At 41.7% G+C, this 19,289-nt stretch overlaps 1 protein-coding gene across 2 annotated transcripts in view; it reads right to left on the bottom strand.

The window, feature by feature from the left end:
• Window positions 1–19,289, bottom strand: part of LOC129818796 (uncharacterized) — an 80,990-nt gene that overhangs the window by 21,128 nt on the left and 40,573 nt on the right. For both annotated transcript variants that reach the window (XM_055875047.1, XM_055875038.1), the window contains exons 9-12: window positions 11,205–11,331; window positions 1,265–1,300; window positions 983–1,104; window positions 372–501 (exon numbers count right to left, since the gene is read on the bottom strand). In XM_055875047.1, the coding sequence (XP_055731022.1) occupies window positions 372–501; window positions 983–1,104; window positions 1,265–1,300; window positions 11,205–11,331 (415 nt within the window). The remainder of the gene's footprint in view (window positions 1–371; window positions 502–982; window positions 1,105–1,264; window positions 1,301–11,204; window positions 11,332–19,289) is intronic.

The raw sequence follows: 19,289 nt of genomic DNA, 5'->3' as shown, positions 1-19,289 counted from the left end.
ACGCAGACTGTTGCATCCTGGAGTTGCATGTTCTGTTAAGATGAATTACCATAAACTAAATGTGATTTCTGTCATTCCGAGCACAGTGGGTGAACGCCCTATTGAGGTTAAGCACCCAATGCATATGGGTCCGGTAAATTTCTTAAATGTCCGGTAAATTAAAATGCTGCAATGCTGCCGGTCAAATGTCCGGAGCCACATTTTCCTAAGGAAACCCTGCCCAACACATTTAATTGACTTCCCTCATTCTTTCAAATCAAGTGTCGGCTTCCAGGATTGGCTTTGCACAGGTACACATTCCCACATAGGCCACATATACTGAATACATGTTAAACTGTAAATAACCATTTCATTAAAACCCTGTAACTTACTGCCTGTAAGAAGCGGAAGGAGAGCAGCAGAGGGTGATCAGCCCCACCCAGATCTGCGCAGTCACTGTATTCTCCCTCCTCCAGTAAATACTGCCATCCTGTGTAGTCCTCTCCAGTGTAGCCCACCCATCTGTCAAAAACATAGGTCACAGGTCAAACCACAGCTAAATACTTCTACCCACACAGCTTGAATAGGAGCCTGGGTGTCAATGATACAGTGATGCTGATAACAGTGTCTTAGATGTGGATATTCCACGTGAGTTACTGCAAAGGAATGCCTTGGACAAAAAGCAGTGATATCTTTATTGTTTGGTTGATCGTGATGTTTGAGGTTTTTGAGATGTTACAATTGAAATGTTATCCCTCCCTGTAACACACCAAAGCATGCACACGCGCACAAACGCACACTTACATATGAACACACACTTACCTCCAGTTCTGCCTGGCTCATGTTTGCACAGGGAGGTGAGCTACATTTGCTCTATTTGACAGTAAACTACAGTAGAGGTAGCGTTCCAGAGTAATCACATGACCAGCAGATTGTGAAACTGTTTTCAGCAAAAAGACACACCTTATAAAAATCTTAAATCAAGTATGTAGCTTGGACTCACACTCCACCAATGACCCGTAGCGACAATGCTCCCTTCAGCCCAGCCACAGCTCCCAGACTGGGGGTGTGGCCTCCCAGCTCTCCGCCCTGCCCCTGGAAGTGGGGCTGCTCGAACACCAACAGCTATAAAAAAAAAAAAACTATATCTCAGGCACTTTTTAAATTAATTTACTTCCATTATCATTATAATTCATCATCATCATCGGGCAAAGTGATGTGATTATTTAACTGCAGGGTATAGGGGTTTATGATGTACTTTCACTATCGATAATGTCTTGCTTACCTTAGGATCCAGAGGTCTCCTCACTCTGAGTCCACTCTATCAGAGAGACACAGAACACAATGAAACCTAACCTTGATGAGAACAAGGCTCAGTCATATACAGTGCATTTGAAAAGTATTCAGACCCCTTGGATTTATTCACATTTTATTGTGTTACAGTGGGATTAAATTTGATTTTATATATTTTTTTGTCAACAATCTACACAAAATACTTACAGGGTTCCCAGCGCATGTCCCCAGATTTAAAATTTTTTTTTTAAAGATAAATTAAACATTTTGAACTAAAATATAGTCGTTGCATAAATATTCAGCCCTTTGTTTAGGCATGGCTAAATTAGCTCAGGAGTAAAATGTGGCTTAACAAATCACATAATAAATTAAATGGACTCACTCTATGTGAAATATTGAAATTGGGATTGAAATTGTTTTTGAATGACTAACCCTTCCTGTGTCCCCCATACATACAACATCTGTAAGGTCCCTCAGTCAAGTATTGACTTTCAAACAGATTCAACTACAAAGACCAGGGAGCTTTTCGAAAACCCTAATAAATAAGGGCAGTGATTGGCAGATGGGTAACAATAACAAATCAGACATTGAATATCTCTTGAAGCATTGTCAAGTTAATAATTATGCTGTGGATTATGTATTAAACCCCCCAGACACATCAAAGATACAGTCGTTATTCTGAACTGGGCTGCAGGACAGGAATGAAACTGCTCAGAGATGTTACGATGAGGCCATTGGTGATTTTAAAACAGCTACAGAGTCCAATGGCTATGATGGGAGAAAACTGAGGATGGATTTACAACATGGTAGTGACTCCACAATAATGACCTAAATGACAGTGAAAAGAAGAATACAAATATACAGAATACATATATTCCAAAACATGCATCTTGTATGCAACAAGGAACTACAGTAATACTGCAAAAAAAAAACTAAGGATTACAATTTTTGTCCTAAATGCAAAGCCTTATGTTTGGGGCAAATCCAACACAACACATGACTGAGTAACTGCTCCTTTATTTTCAAGCATGGTGGTGGCTGCATCATGGTAAGGGTATGCTTGACATCAGCATATACTGGAGAGTTTTTCAGGATAAAAATAAATGGGATGGAACTAAGCACAGGCAAAATCCTAGAAGAAAAACTTATTCAGCCTACTTTACACAAGAGACTAAGAGAGGAATTCACCTTTCAGCAGGATAATAACCCACAACACAAGGTCAAATCTACACTGGAGTTTCTTACCAAGAAGACAGTGAATGTTCCTGAGTGGACAAGTTACAGTTGACTTAAATCTGCTTGAAGATCTATGGCAAGACTTGGAAATGGCTGTCTAGCAATTATCCCAAACATCTTTACAGAGCTTGAAGAATTTTGAAAAGAATAGGAAAATATTGCACAATACACTTAACCAAAAGACTCACAGCTGTAATAGATGTCAAATGTGTTTCTACCATGTATTGAATCAGGGAGCTGAATACTTATGCAACCAATATATGTTAGTTATTTGATGTTTATTAATCTTTAAAAAATATTATAATTTTTCTTCCACTATGACATAATATTTTGAGTAGATTGTTGACAATAAAAGACAAATCAATTTGAATCCCACTTTGTAACACAATAAAATGTGATGAAATCCAAGGGGTCTGAATACTTTTGCAAGTGCCTTCAGAAAGTATTCATACCCCTTGACTTAATCCACATTTTGTTATGTTACAGCCTGAATTCAAAATTGATTAAATATTTTTTTCTCACCAATCTACACAGAATAGCCCATACTGACAAAGTGAAAACATGTTTTTAGCAATGTTTGCAAATCTATTAAAAATTAAATTCAGAGACCCAATATACATAAGTATTTACACACCATGAGTCAATACATGTTAGAATCTCCTTTGGCAGTGATTACAGCTTACAGTCCTTCTGGGTAAGTCTCTAAGAGCTTCCACACCTGGATTGTACAATATTTGCAAATTCTTCTTAAAAACATTCTTCATGCTGTGCCAAATTGGTTGTTGATCATTGCTAAATAGCCATTTTCAAGTCTTGCCATAGATTTTTTAAGAGGATTTAAGTCAAAACTGTAATAACTAGGCGACTCAGAAACATTCAATGTCATCTTGGTAAGCAACTCCAGTGTATATTTGTATTTATTTTGGATCCCAATTAGCTGCTGCCTTAAGGCAGTTTATACAATTTTAAAAACATTACAATACATTCACAAAAGATTTCACAAAACATTAAGTGTGTGCCCTCAGGCCACTACTCTACTACCACATATCACCAACACAAAATCCATGTGTACGTGCGGGTTTAGTGCATATGTTATTGTGTGTGTGTATGCATGTGCCTGTGCTTGTGTCTCTTAACAGTCCCCGCTGTTCCATAAGGTGTATTTTTATCAATTAAAAAAAAATTACGCATCAGTTACTTGATGTGGAATTGAGTTCCATGTAGTCATGGCTCTATGTAGTACTGTACGCCTCCCATAGTCTGTTCTGGACTTGGGGACTGTGAAGAGACCTCTGGAGGAATGTCTTGTGGGGTATGCATGGGTGTCTGAGCCGTGTGCCAGTAGTTCAAACAGACAGCTCGGTGCATTTAGCATGTCAATACCTCTCACAAATCCAAGTAGTGATGAAGTCAATCTCTCCTCCACTTTGAGCCAGGAGAGATTGACATGCATATTATTAATGTTTACTCTCTGGGTACATCCAAGGCCCAGCCGTGCTGCCCTGTTCTGAGCTAATTGCAATTTTCCTAAGTCCCTCTTTGTGGCACCTGACCACACGACTGAACAGTAGTTCAGGTGCGACAAAACTAGGGCCTGTAACCTGCCTTGTTGATAGCGCTGTTAAGAAGGTAGAGCAGCGCTTTATTATGGACATACTTCTCCCCATTTTAGCTACTGTTGTATCAATGTTTTGGCCATGACAGTTTACAATCCAGGGTTACTCCAAAAAGTTTAGTCAACTTGCTCAATCTCCACATTATTCATTACGAGACATAGCTGAGGTTTAGGGTTTAGTGAATGATATGTCCCAAATACAATGCTTTAAATATATATATATATTTAGGACTAACTTATTCCTTACCACCCACTCTGAAACTAACTGCAGCTCTTTGTTCAGTGTTTTGGTCATTTCAGTCACTGTAGTAGCCGACGTGAATAGTGTTGAGCCAGTGGCATGTCGTTAGTAAAGATTGAAAAAACTAAGGGGTCTAGAACAGCTGCCCTGGGAAATTCCTGATTCTACCTGGATCTACCTGGAGAGGCTTCCATCCGGTCCCGTGTGGCTCAGTTGGTAGAGCATGGCGCTTGCAACGCCAGGGTTGTGGGTTCATTTCCCACGGGGGGACCAGGGTTCAATTCCCACGGGGGGACCAGGATGAATATGTATGAACTTTCCAATTTGTAAGTCGCTCTGGATAAGAGCGTCTGCTAAATGACTTAAATGTAAATGTAATTAAAGAACACGCTCTGTGTTCTGTTAGACAAGTAACTCTTTATCCACAATATAGCAGCGGGTGTGAAGCCATAACACATAGTTTATTCGGAAAGTATTCAGACCCCTTGACTTTTTCCACATTTTGTGAAGTTGCAGCCTTATTCTAAAATGGATTACATTTATTTTTCTCTCTCATCAATCTACACACAATAACACATAATGACAAAGCAAAAACATTATATTTTTTTGGAAATGTATAAAAAATAAACAACTGAAATATGACAATTAAATAAGTATTCAGACCCTTTACTCAGTACTTTGTTGAAGCACCTTTGGCAGCGATTACAGCCTTGAGTCTTCTTGGGTATGACGCTACAAACTTGCCACACCTGTATTTGGGTAGTTTCTCCCATTCCTCTCTGCAGATCCTCTCAAGCTCTGTCAGGTTGGATGGGGAGTGTCGCTGCACAGCTATTTTCAGGTCTCTCCAGAGATGTTCGATCGGTTTCAAGTCTGGGCTCTGGCTGGGCCACTCAAGGACATTCAGACACTTGTACCGAAGCTACTCCTGTGTTGTCTTGGCTGTGTGCTTAGTGTCGTTGTCCTGTTGGAAGGTGAACGTTCGTCCCAGTCTGAGGTCCTGAGCGCCTTGGGGCAGGTTATCAAGGATCTCTCTGTACTTTGCTCCGTTCATATTTCCCTCGATCCTGACTAGTCTCCCAGTCCCAGCCGCTGAAAGACATTATGGGGCATTGTGTGTAGATTGATGAGGGAAAAAAGCAATTGAATCAATTTTAGAATAAGTGTGAAAAAAGTCAAGGGGTCTGAATACTTTCCGAATACGCTGTACATTGTGTCTTCCAACACCCCTGGGATAATGTACATTTGCTGAAGCATTAGAACACAGTGACACAATGGTAAGGTTTAACTGAGCTGGGCTTGGGTCATTGTCTCAACGCAGACGTATAATGCTGTGAAAGGATCCAGGAACCCAAATGATTTGGGTGGATCCCATCCTCCTTATAAAACAAGCTTTGTATCCAGAAGGTATAAAAATTGTCAATAAATGTTACATCCACAGAGCTGCAATAGTCTCGTGGCCAGTTATAGAAGGATAAAAGTCTGCTGAAACGTTCAATACCACGATTTAGGGAGGGCAGAAGGCCAGATATTATGGGTCGTTTGTTGGTGTCAAGCAGTGACCCAATCAGTTCTTTAAAATCCATCTTCAGCTGTTCTGAGCTGCCCTTCATAATGTCATTGAATCCAACATGAACTATGATAGACTCAATTTCCTGATGCTTGTTTAAAATGTTTGGGAGCAGCGTATTGATGTCCTGTACTCGTGCTCTTGGATAGCACAAGGTTTTTGCTCCAGGGACTGAGATATTTCTCACCATTGAACTGCCCAATACAACGGCCGGAGAAGGGAATGGAGAAATCCGCCCATTCCTACCCCTCATACAATTTGTTGAACCTTTCACGGGTCCACAAGAAGCAGGATAGCGTATGCCCGCTGCGCCCGGCGACAGGTCCAGACCTCCCACAGCAGGCAGTAGTACACTGTCAGATCCAGAGAGAAGGAAAGGAGCCGAACTCGACAACGAAGCAGCTGCTGGAGTCAGCGCCTTCGCAGACACAGGCAATCCCAGCGATGAAGGCGGAATTTGTCTCCCAGAGTCTGTTGGAAAGCAGACTGAACCAAGATTTCCTCTAGGATTTGCCTGTGCTTAGCTCTATTCTGTTTCTATTTATTCAAAAACCTGCCTAATCCTTGCGGATGAAAAGCATGCCCATAACATGATGCAGCCACCACCATGCTTGAAAATATGAAGAGTGGTACTCAGTGATGTGTCGTATTTGCTCCAAACAGGACAGACGTTAAATTATTTGCCATATTGTTTGCAGTTTTACATTAGTGCCTTATTGCAAACAGGGTGCATGTTTTGGAATAAACTCAGCAAAAAAAGAAACATCCTCTCACTGTCAACTGCGTTTATTTTCTGCAAACTTAACATGTGTAAATATTTGTATGAACATAACAAGATTCAACAACTGAGACATAAACTTAACAAGTTCCACAGACATGTGACTAACAGAAATGGAATAATGTTTCCCTGAACAAAGGGAGGGACAAAATCAAAAGTAACAGTCAGTATGTGGCCAACAGCTGCATTAAGTACTGCAGTGCATCTCCTCCTCATGGACTGCACCAGATTTGCCAGTTCTTTCTGTGAGATGTTACCCCACTCTTCCACCAAGTAACCTGCAAGTTCCCGGACATTTCTGGGGGGGATGGCCCTAGCACTCGCCCTCCGATCCAACAGGTCCCAGACGTGCTCAATGGGATTGAGATCCGGGCTCTTCGCTGGCCATGGCAGAACACTGACATTCCTGTCTTGCAGGACATCACGCACAGAACGAGCAGTATGGCTGGTGGCATTGTCATGCTGGAGGGTCATGTCAGGATGTGCCTGCAGGAAGGGTACCACATGAGGGAGGAGGATGTCTTCCCTGTAATGCACAGCGTTGAGATTGCCTACAATGACAACAAGCTCAGTCCGATGATGCTGTAACACACCGCCCCAGACCATGACGGACCCTCCACCTCCAAATCGATCCCGTTCTAGAGTACAGGCCTCGGTGTAACGCTCATTCCGACGATAAACCCGACTCCGACCATCACCCCTGGTGAGACAAAATCGCAACTCGTCAGTGAAGAGCACTTTTTGCCAGTCCTGTCGGGTCCAGCTACGGTGGGTTTGTGTCCATAGGTGACGCTGTTGCCGGTGATGTCTGGTGAGGACCTACATTTACATTTAAGTCATTTAGCAGACGCTCTTATCCAGAGCGACTTACAAATTGGTGCATTAACCTTATGACATCTAGTGGAACAGCCACTTTACAATAGTGCATCTAAATCTTTTAAGGGGGGGGGGTCAACAGGCCTACAAGCCCTCAGTCCAGCCTCTCTCAGCCTATTGTAGACAGTCTGAGCACTGATGGAGGGATTGTGCGTTCCTGGTGTAACTCGGGCAGTTGTTCTTGCCATCCTGTACCTGTCCCGCAGGTGTGATGTTCGGATGTACCGATCCTGTGCAGGTGTTGTTACACATGGTCTGCCACTGCGAGGGCGATCAGCTGTCCGTCCTGTCTCCCTGTAGCGCTGTCTTAGGCATCTCACAGTACAGACATCGCAATTTATTGCCCTGGCCACATCTGCAGTCCTCATGGCTCCTTGCAGCATGCCTAAGGAACATTCACGCAGATGAGCAGGGACCATGGACATCTTTCTTTTGGTGTTTTTCAGAGTGAGTAGAAAGGACTCTTTACTGTCCTACGTTTTCATAACTTTGACCTTAATTGCCTACTGTCTGTAAGCTGTTAGTGTTTTAACGACCGTTCCACAGGTGCATGTTCTTTCATTGTTAATGGTTCATTGAACATGCATAGGAAACAGTATTTACTCCCTTTACAATGAAGATCTGTGAAGTTATTTGGAATTTTACGAATTACCTTTGAAAGACAGGGTCCTGAAAAAGGGACGTTTCTTTTTTTGCTGAGTTTGTATGATCCATCCTCAGTTTGCTTCTATCAATGCCATTAAACTCTGTAACTGTGTAACGTCTGCATCCAACTCACACCCTCAAACACCTAGATCCCCTGAACGCAACTCACTCTCCAGATCCCAATCACCTGAAATGTAATCACCTGTTCACACACCTGTATGTCATTATCACATACTATTTAGTTCAGTTCTTTGCACCCCATCACTGTGAGGTATTGTTTGTTTTGTGAGAAACGTCTTTCGGAACGCTGTGGTTCCCCGTGATTTACTCGCGTGTATGATAGTTTTTGCCTGCCTCACCTTTGCCTATTCCCTGCCTGTACTTTAGCCCATCGGATTTCCTGTTATCTACAGTTGAAGTCGGAAGTTTACATACACCTTAGCCAAATACATTTAAACTCAGTTTTTCACAATTCCTGACATTTAATCCGAGTAAAAATTCCCTGTCTTAGGTCAATTAGGATTACCACTTTATTCTAAGAATGTGAAATGTCAGAATAATAGTAGAGAGAATGATTTATTTCAGCCTTGATTTCTTTCATCACATTCCCAGTGGGTCAGAAGTTTACATACACTCAATTAGTATTTGGTAGCATTGCCTTTAAATTGTTTAACTTGGGTCAAACGTTTTGGGTAGCCTTCCACAAGCTTCCCACAATAAATTGGGTGAATTTTGGCCCATTCCTCCTGACAGAGCTGGTGTAACTGAGTCATGAGTCATTTCTATGGGATTGAGGTCAGGGCTTTGTGATGGTCACTTCAATACCTTGACTTTGTTGTCCTTAAGCCATTTTGCCACAACTTTGGAAGTATGCTTGGGGTCATTGTCAATTTGGAAGAGCCATTTGCGACCAAGCTTTAACTTCCTGACTGATGTCTTGAGATGTTGCTTCAATATATCCACATCAATTTCTTTCCTCATGATGCCATCTATTTTGTGAAGTGCACCAGTCGCTCCTGCAGCAAAGCACCCCCACAACATGATGCTGCCACCCCTGTGCTTCACGGTTGGGATGGTGTTTTCAGCTTGTAAGTCTCCCCCTTTTTCCTCCAAACATAACGATGGTCATTATGGCGAAACAGTTCTATTTTTGTTTCATCAGACCAGAGGACATTTCTCCAGAAAATACGATCTTTGTCCCCATGTGCAGTTGCAAACCGTAATCTGGCTTTTTTTATGGCGGTTTTGGAGCAGGGGCTTCTTCCTTGCTGAGCGGCCTTTCAGGTTATGTCGATATAGGACTTGTTTTACTGTGGATATAGATTATTTTGTACCTGTTTCCTCCAACATCTTCACAAGGTCCTTTGCTGTTGTTCTGGGATTGATTTGCAATTTTCGCACCAAAGTACATTAATCTCTAGGAGACAGAATGCGTTTCCTTCCTGAGCGGTATAACGGCTGCGTGGTCCCATGGTGTTTATAATAGCGTACTATTGTTTGTACAGATGAAGGTGGTACCTTCAGGCATTTGGAAATTGCTCCCAAGGATGAACCAGACTTGTGGAGGTCTGCAATTTTTTCTGAGGTCTTGGCTGATTTCTTTTGATTTTCCCATGATGTCAAGCAAAGAGGCACTGAGTTTGAAGGTAGGCCTTGAAATACATCCACAGGTACACCTTCAATTGAATCAAATTATGTCAATTAGCCTATCAGAAGCTTCTAAAGCCATGACATAATTTTCTGGAATTTTCCAAACTGTTTAAAGGCACAGTCAACTTAGTGTATGTAAACTTCTGACCCACTGGAATTGTGATACAGTGAATTATGAGTAAAGTAAACAATTGTTGGAAAAATTACTTGTGTCATGCACAAAATAGATGTCCTAACCAACTTGCCAAAAATATAGTTTGTTAACAAGAAATTTGTGGAGTGGTTAAACAACAAGTTTTAATGACTCCAACCTAAGTGTATGTAAACTTCCGACTTCAACTGTACCTATTGCCTGATCTCCCAGACTACATTACTAGCCTTTTCCCTGCCTGTACTGTTGCCCTTTTGGCCCCCCTGTGTATGACCTTCTGCCTGCCCCTGGACCCAGCTACCTGCCTGCTCCTGTGGTCCTCTGCAATAAACACCTGCTGCGCCCTGCGCTTGAAACCAGCTCTCTGTCTCCCCTCGTGTTCATTACAAACTGTTTTAAAGTCATTCTTGGTCTCATGGTAAAATCCCTGGATGTTTGCCTTCCTCTCCAGCAATTGAGTTAGGAAGGATGCCTGTACCGTTGCAGTGACTGGGCGTATTGATATCCAAAGTGTAATTAATAACTTCACCATGCTCAAAGGGATATTCATGCTTTTTTAAAGCAGACATAGGTGCCTTTCTTTGTGAGGCATTGGAAAACCTTCCTAGTCTTTGTAGTTGAATCTGTGTTTGAAATTCACTGTTCAACTGAGGGACCTGACAGATAATTGTATGTGTGCAGTACAGACATGAGGTAGTCACTAAAAAATCATATTAAACACTATTATTGCACACAGAGTGAGTCCATGCCATTTATTATGTGACTTGTTAAGCAGAATTTTACTCCTGAACTTATTTAGGCTTGTCATACTTGAATACTTATTGACTCAGGACATTTCAGCTTTTCATTTTTATGGGGTACACCAGTGACACAAAATATAAATTTTATCCTTTTTAAATTCAGATTGTAACACAACAAAATGTGGAAAAAGTCAGCGGGAACGAATACTTTCTGAAGGCACTTTATATTTCTGAGAGACATTGAAACATAGCCTATTACATTGAAGAAATCCTATGGGCTAATTTTATCGGCTAAAACTGTGCCAATTTCAAAATCAAATATAAATCCCTTTCCTGCATGGATAGCATTGAAGTGGAATTGAGCCCAAACCCGACCACAGCCAAGCAATGTCAGCTGACTCGGAGTGATGTCACCTTGGTCAAACCTTACCATTCTGAGGGGTCTCAGTGACCTCACAGCAGCAACCTGGGGATGACCAGCGCCAGGTGTTGGGGAGCCACCTGCTTCCATAATCGCATAGTTCCCATGGAAACCAGGGTTGTCATAGGCAAGCCAACTAAGGTGGAAAAACAAGATTAAGGCATTAGAAATGAGAGGTCCAGGTAATCTAATCTCTCTTGTTTTCTAAGCAGATGCTTTGTTACAAGCATCTGGTGTCATTGTTTTCAAGTTACAGGTAAACATGATCCATTTATGTCAGTGGAGGCTCCCCAGAGGAGGAAGGGGAGGACCATCCTACTCAGGGAATTTCAGAAAAAATGTAAATAATGAAACATTAAAAAAGTTTTATTTTTAGATAAAACTACACAAAATATATTCACTTCACCAAATACCTGATTAAAACAAAATGTTTTGCTAGCACCATTGTGCAACCAGAGGACAGCTATTTCCCGTCCCCTTCTGGCTACATTGACTTCAATACAAAACCGAGGAGGCTACTTCCATAGACCTACATGGTAATTATGACCACTTCCGGAAGACGTCCTCCAACCAATCATAGCTTTTGCAATATGAACTGACATGTTGTCCATCCAATCATAGGATTAGGATCAGAGAACGAACCTAGTGTGGTGTATTGGGGTTGTGCCACAGAACATTTTGGGGGTTCTATGTGTTGAGTAGCTTGGTGAGTTGGTGACATGTTGGATGGAGATTGAGAGTGAAGCATTAGTTGAGCATAGTTGAGCATTTTTAGTATATCATTCAATTCAAATGAGCTTCTTCAAACTACAGGAGACGGAAGAGGTAGATTATATAATGTTTAATCGGTTTTAGAACTTCATTTTTGTGTGGAGTTAGCAAGGCAAAATGAAATAAAACGAAAAAAATGTTTACCCCTTTTTCTCCCCAATTTCGTGGTATCCAATTGGTAGTTACAGTCTTGTCCCATCGCTGCAACTCGGGGGAGAGGCGATGGTCAAGAGCTGTGCGTCCTCGGAAACACAACCCAGCCGAGCCGCTTCTTGACATAATGCCTGCTTATAATGCTACAGCTGCACAAATGTGTCGGATGAAACACCATACACCTGCCGACCGTGTCAGCGTGCATTGCGCCCAGCCTGCCACAGGAGTTGCTAGAGCGTGATGGGACAAGAACATCCCTGCCGGCCAAACCCTCCCCTAACCCGGACGACACTGGGCCAATTGTGCGGCGCCCCATAGGTCTCCCTGTCACGGCCAGCTGCGACAGAGCCTGAGCTCGAACCAGGATCTCTAGTGGCACAGCTAGCACTCCGATGCAGTGCCTTAGACCACTGTGCCACTCGTGAGGCCTCAAATTGAAATAAATTGAACTGACTTTAGTTTCAAGTAGCTATCTACGAGTGCAGTTTTCTCAACCAGAATGGCTAGCTAATGCTAACAACAATGTTGTGGATTCATTGTTGAAGAACCCTTTTCATTTCTATCTCAAGGCCATCAGACTGTTAAATAGCCATCACTAGCACAGAGAGGCTACTGCCTACATACAGACTTGAAATCATTGGCCACTTTAATAAATGGATCACTAGTCACTTTAATAATGTCACTTTAATAATGTTTACATATCTTGCATTACTCATCTCATATATATATACTGTAATCTATACTATCTATTGCATCTTAGTCTATGCCACTCTGACATTGCTCATCCACATATTTATATATTCTTGTTCCATTCCTTTAGTTAGATTTGTGTGTATTAGGTATTTGTTGTGAAATTGTTAGATATTACTTGTTAGATATTGCTGCACTGTCGAAACTAGAAGCACAAGCCTTTGGCTACACTCGCAATAACATCTGCTAAACACGTGTATGTGACCAATAACATTTGATTTGATCAGATTTAAGCTCCTTTGAAAATGGACGAACGCTTGCATACTCAAACTGCGCAACAACAGCAAGAAGGTGAGAGGAAACAAGGTCACAAGCAGCTTATCGGCAAGAGTTGGCTTTTACTGAAGGGCACGATGACAGGGAAAGGGCATCTACCAGGAGCTTGCAGAGGTAATTGCTCATTACGATGCTTTACCTGCTGAGCATATGGAAGTTCTTACTGTCTTCTCTGGCGTGTCGAAATCAATTCAGAATGATTTGATTGCTTCCATCGCATCATCCAATAAAAGTCCGATTAAAAAGAGAGCTCGACTCCAAACAGACACAAGCAAAAACTCTTTACATAACTCTGACATGCTGTATGGGATGAAAACGAGACGATTTTTCAGTCTGATCAACTTTAGGCCACTGATAATAGAAGCTGCATACAGCATATGTGCCCTGTCCATCTGGTCAGGGTAAACTAATTTGTAACGTTATGTATTTATAGTCTATTTGTTTGTCAGGAGAAAATGTGAATGTGATCAAATTTGGTTTATAATCAAACTTGGGGTGGCTTGGCTGCCTATACCTTTTCAATCCACAATTATTAACTGGAATGAATCAATCAACATAATAGTGACGACATAGATTGTGAGTAAATGTTTAATTAGGCCTACAGTTGCATAGGCCTGCATGGTGGAAACATTCATAAAGCAGCCTCAGTGAGTTCTACTGTCCATCCGTTATAGTCTTTCTGTCTGGCTAGAGGAAACTCCCCTATTAGTCGAGTCTAAATGTATAAGGTTGCTGCAGTTTGACAGGGTTTTCATCCTCCCCAGGGTCAGGAGTTTTTACAGCAGTTTTTTTACACCATGTGATCTGAAAAACTGGTCCCATAGCCCGTATAAAACATTTTTACACCTGGTTAATCACTGTCATCCCCTATAGGGTCCGGAATTTTCCTGGTTATGTTACAAGATGAGGAAGAACTCCCCACTTCTATTGTGCCACCAGTCTGCTTGCAGTTGTCAGTTATCGTCAGGTATGTGGATGATCAGGGCTTTATTCAGGAACGTTTCTTGGGCTACTTTGATGTGTCAAGTGAGCGAGATACGCAGTCTGTGTTCGACTTTGTGAATTCTGAGATGTCGGAGTTTAACTTCGTGGAGAAACTTGTTGCCCACACCTATGATGTGTCTGGTATTTGTATTTACAAGTCCCCTCCTGTTCCCTGATTAAGAGGTGATGACCTCTCCACTCCACTACCACGGTCAACTCTCTCCTGACATTAACTGAAGCCACGTCTCATGTGCCCTCTCATCCACTGGCACATTGAATCTTTCCACTCCAAGCACTGTGAGCAGACCTGTCAATGTTGTGTCATTACTGTATGTAGAGTCAATCATGTACACAATCATATTATTACACATCAATGATTAACCTCCTTGCTTGGACAAACTCAATCCCCGAGCTGACAAGGTAAAAATCTGTCGTTCTGCCTGAGCAAAGCAGTTAATCCACTGTTCCCCGGGCCCCGAAGACGTGGATGTTGATTAAGGCAGCCCCCCGCACCTCCCTGATTCAGAGGGGTTGGGTTAAATGTGGAAGACACATTTCAGTTGAATACATTCAGTTGGACAACTGACTAGGTATCCCCCTTTCCATGATGGGCCTGTCCTGCACTGAAGCCAAGCCTCTGAACACCTCAACTCATGCCTCATACCCTCATTCAATCACTGCTGTGATCCCTTCCCAACACTGTGTAAGTAGCCCTCTTATTCACAACAATATTGTACTATAAATGTCTTTATTAAATGCTTTAGGTTAAAATAATTGGTCCGATGGTTTTTTAAACACAGTTTGTTGTCTCCATGCAGTCCGCATCTATAACGTGTCTTCCATCCTCCTCAAATTTCCAAGTCACCAGCCTCCACTGATTTATGTGGCACAGCATTTATGGAGGCTTCTAAGTTCATTGTTTTATGCATGAACTGTATGAATGCATGATCAAACACCAATACTTGGGATATACAATGAGTATACAAAACATTAAGAACACATGCTCTTTCCATGACATAGACTGACCAGGTGAATCCAGGTGAAAGCTATGATCCCTTATTGATGTCACTTGTTAAATCCACTTCAATCAGTGTTGATGAAGAGGAGGAGACAGGTTAAAGATCGATTTTTAAGCCTTGAGACAACTGAGACATGAATTGTGTATGTGAGCCATTCAGAGGGTGAATGGGCAAGACAAAATATTTAAAGTGCCTTTGAACGGGGTAAGGTAGTAGGTGCCAGGCGCACCGGTTTGTGTCAAGAACTGCACTGCTGCTGGGTTTTTCACGTTCAACAGTTTCCCGTGTGTATCAAGAATGGTCCACCACCCAAAGGACATCCAGCCAACTTCACACAACTGTGGGAAGTATTGGAGTGAACATGGGCCAGCATCCCTGTGGAACGCTTTTGACACCTTGTAGAGACTCCGACAAATTGAGGATGTTCTGAGGGCAAAGGGGGGGGGGGGGGGGTTGCAATTCAATGGGGGGGGGGGGGGGGGTTGCAATTCAATATCAGGAAGGTGTTCCTAATGTTTAGTATACTCAGTGTACATTGAGAACTCTCACACTGTATGTACAGTGCCTTCGGAAATTATTCAGACCCTTTCACTTTTTCCACATTTTGTTATGTTGCAGCCTTATTTTAAAATTGATGATTTTTTCCCCCCCCTCATCAATCTACACACAATACCACTTAATGACATAGCAAAAAAAGTTTTTAGATATTTTTGCAAATTTATTAAAAATAAAAACAGAAATAGCTTATTTACATAAGTTTTCAGTCCCTTTGCTATAAGCTTCGAAATTGAGCTCAGGTGCATCCTGATTCCATTGATCATCCTTGAGATGTTTCTACAACTTGATTGGACTTCACCTGTGATAAATTCAATTGATTGGACATGATTTGGAAAGGCACACACTTGTCTATATTAGGATCTATATAAGCAAAAACCAAGCCGAGACAGGATTGTGTCAAGGCACAGATCTGGGGAAGAGTACCAAAACATTTATGCAGCATTGAAGGTCCCCAATAACATAGTGGGCCCCATCATTCTTAAATGGAATAAGTTTGGAACCACCAAGACTCTTCCTAGAGCAGGCCGCATGGTAAAACTGAGCAATCGGGGGAGAAGAGCCTTGGTCAGGGAGGTGACCAAGAGCCTGATGGTCACTCTGACAGTCACTTCTGGAGGAAACCAGGCACCGCTCATCACCTGGCCAATACCATCCCTACGATGAAGCATGGTGGTGGCAGCATCATGCTGTGGGGATGTTTTTCAGCGGCAGGGACTGGGAGACTAGTTAGGATCGAGGGAAAGATGAACGGAGCAAAGTACAGAGAGATCCTTGATGAAAACCTGCTCCAGAGCGCTCAGGACCTCAGACTGGGGTGAAAGTTCACCTTCCAACAGGACAACGACCCTAAGCACTGTCATGACTTTCCCTCCTGGGCGAGGATCAAAGAGAGCCCTCCCTCTCTCCCACCAGAGGGGGGGGGGGGGTTATGACTTTAACGACCGGTCGTAAACTTTCTCTCTCTGGACCAGCAGTATTGAACAAAGGAATCTGATGTGTGTAGAGAGAGAGAATCGGCAGCCAAAACGCCATCATCCAAAAGTGGATAATGAAACAATGTTTCTAACATAAAGAACGTGGGAAATGGTTGGTGAGGATCCAAACAATAATCATGTCATATCATTTGTTGTTTTGTGATGTCATTAAAGATGGTATAGCAAGATAATGGTAACTCTACAAATCTATACATCCCAGTTATCAGATTTATATCTAAATGTTGTGAAACTTATATGATTAAATATTAAACTATTTTTGAAAAGATAGCAATATGGTTTTAGCCTTCTAAATTAGATAATTGTTGTCATTTAAAGGTTTACCCAGTCAGTAACCACGCCCACGTGAGCACAGACATTATGCCAAAAGGATGGAACGCCCCTTTTCCCAGAATGCTTATAAAGGACTCCTAATGAAATTTACAACAGACCAACGTGACCGACAGCGTGAGCTGAATGTTACGAAATGGTCAGAAACTCTCAACACGAGTGAAGAAGAAAACCTCTGGAGACCAAAACATGCCGGGTTTCTGCCAGTGTGTAAAGTTGTCCAAGCTGTACCCTGAATAATGAACCATTGAGACCAGAGAACGTGAGGATCATCCACACATTAAAATGGTTTAAAACTACCAGACCATAAAACGGTAAGACTCTGAAACTCTCGAGTGAAGAAGATAAAGACTACATCGGAACATTCAGTCTGCAGCTGTTTAAGTACTTTAGTCTAGTAAACTCGACCAAAGACCACTGCGTGGGTAACATTTGAAGGATCCAGTCTAAAGAAGACGAGAGGGGAAGAACATTTCCCTCTGACCACCGTGTGGTACATCTGAAGGATCGAATCTAACGAACACTCCGAGACAAAGTAGCCTACTACAACTACAAAGGACATTGCGACCACTGGTGGACAAACCAGAGACTTCTGTCGAACGACTCCCCTTAGACGGACCGGGCGATTTCAACAGAGAGAGACGACAAAGACATACAAGCGTAAATATATACATTGCAATTATTTTCGAATGAGCGGTCGTTCATGTGCAAAGTATTCACATTCCCATGAGCATAGTTTTCTGACTGTATGTACGATGGGTCCCTCTCTGTCTCTCCCGCTCTTTCTTTCCCCACCCCTCTCCATTGTGTAACAAGCAGTCATATCGGGTTGGTCCACTAGGGACTTTTCATTGCATTATGTTAGTAATCAATTCAACCTATACTGTGTGTGTGTTTATGTATTTCTGTGTGATTATTTAGTTAGTTAGTAAATAAATAATTATGCCAATTTGTGTATCGCTGAATCATCATTTAGACTAGGGTTCATGCAGATTTACGAGGTCAACAACGTCAGAATGAGACTGATATCAGGTAATAATAATTAATAATGGACTGTTATTGAGAGATAAGAGGTATTTATATTTTTAGAGTTTAAGTCGGGAGATAGTAACTCGTTTAAATAACTTTTTCCTTGGTGCCCCAAGATTGCTAATGAGTTAATTGTTACATTATTAATTTAATCACGTAATAACTGAACATAGTTAATTGATTTGATGAAACAGTCATCACATTAATGATGGTCACGTCATGACAGCACACAGCCAAGACAACGCAGGAGTGGCTGCAGGACAAGTCTCTGAATGTCCTTGAGTGGCCCAGCCAGAGCCCGGACTTGAACCCAATCTAACATCTTTGGAGAAACCTGAAAATAGCTGTGCAGTGAAGGTCCCCTTCCACCCTGAGAGAGCTTGAGAGGATCTGCAGAGAAGAATGGGAGAAACTCCCCAAATACAGGTGTGCCAAGATTGTAGCGTCATATCCAAGAAGACTCAAGGCTGTAATCGCTGCCAAAGGTGCTTCAACAAAGTACTGAGTAAAGGGTCTGAATAATTATGTAAAAGTGATATTTCAGTTATTTATGTGTAATACATTTGCAAAAATATATAAAAACCTGTTTTTGCTTTGTCATTATGGGGTATTGTGTGTAGATTGATGAGGGGAAAACAATTATTTAACGCATTTCAGAATAAGGCTGCAACTTAATTAACAAAATGTGGAAAAAGTCAAGGGGTCTGAATACTTTCTGAATGCACTGTATACAGTACATTTTCACTCTTATTTTTTTGGAAGATGCTTCATTATTTGCCAGGAAAACTATAAAAACTAATTGTAAAAAATAAAAGTAAAAAAATTAAATTGTAAAAAAGAGTAATGACTAGTAGAATTCAGTGACCTTTTTTTTACCTGCTTACTGTAACATGTTAGATTTTTTAGAAGACCTTGACATTTTTGTTGCTATTTTTGTGTGCTTTGTGTATATGTTGTACTGTGTTATGCTGTTGTTGGTGATTGTGTGTGTTTTGTGTGTGGTATGTTGTTGTTGTTGACTGTGATATATTTGAAATTGAAAAATATTGTATTGGAAATCTGTTGATATGGAACAACCAAGATGCCTTGACCTTGTAATATTTCAATCTGCTTCAATGCAGACCGTGCAATAGGTGGTAGTTGAACAATATATAACTATTTTAATGGGCGCCAGACAATGTTGACAAAGGCGCATGATCTTGTAAAAACGGCTAATTACCTGGAGTAAATCC

Source organism: Salvelinus fontinalis, chromosome 2, assembly GCF_029448725.1.
Source record: "Salvelinus fontinalis isolate EN_2023a chromosome 2, ASM2944872v1, whole genome shotgun sequence".
Classification (NCBI taxonomy): Eukaryota; Metazoa; Chordata; class Actinopteri; order Salmoniformes; family Salmonidae; genus Salvelinus; species Salvelinus fontinalis.
Note: the sequence above shows the minus strand (reverse complement) of the source record. Positions and strands in the feature narration are given on the sequence as shown.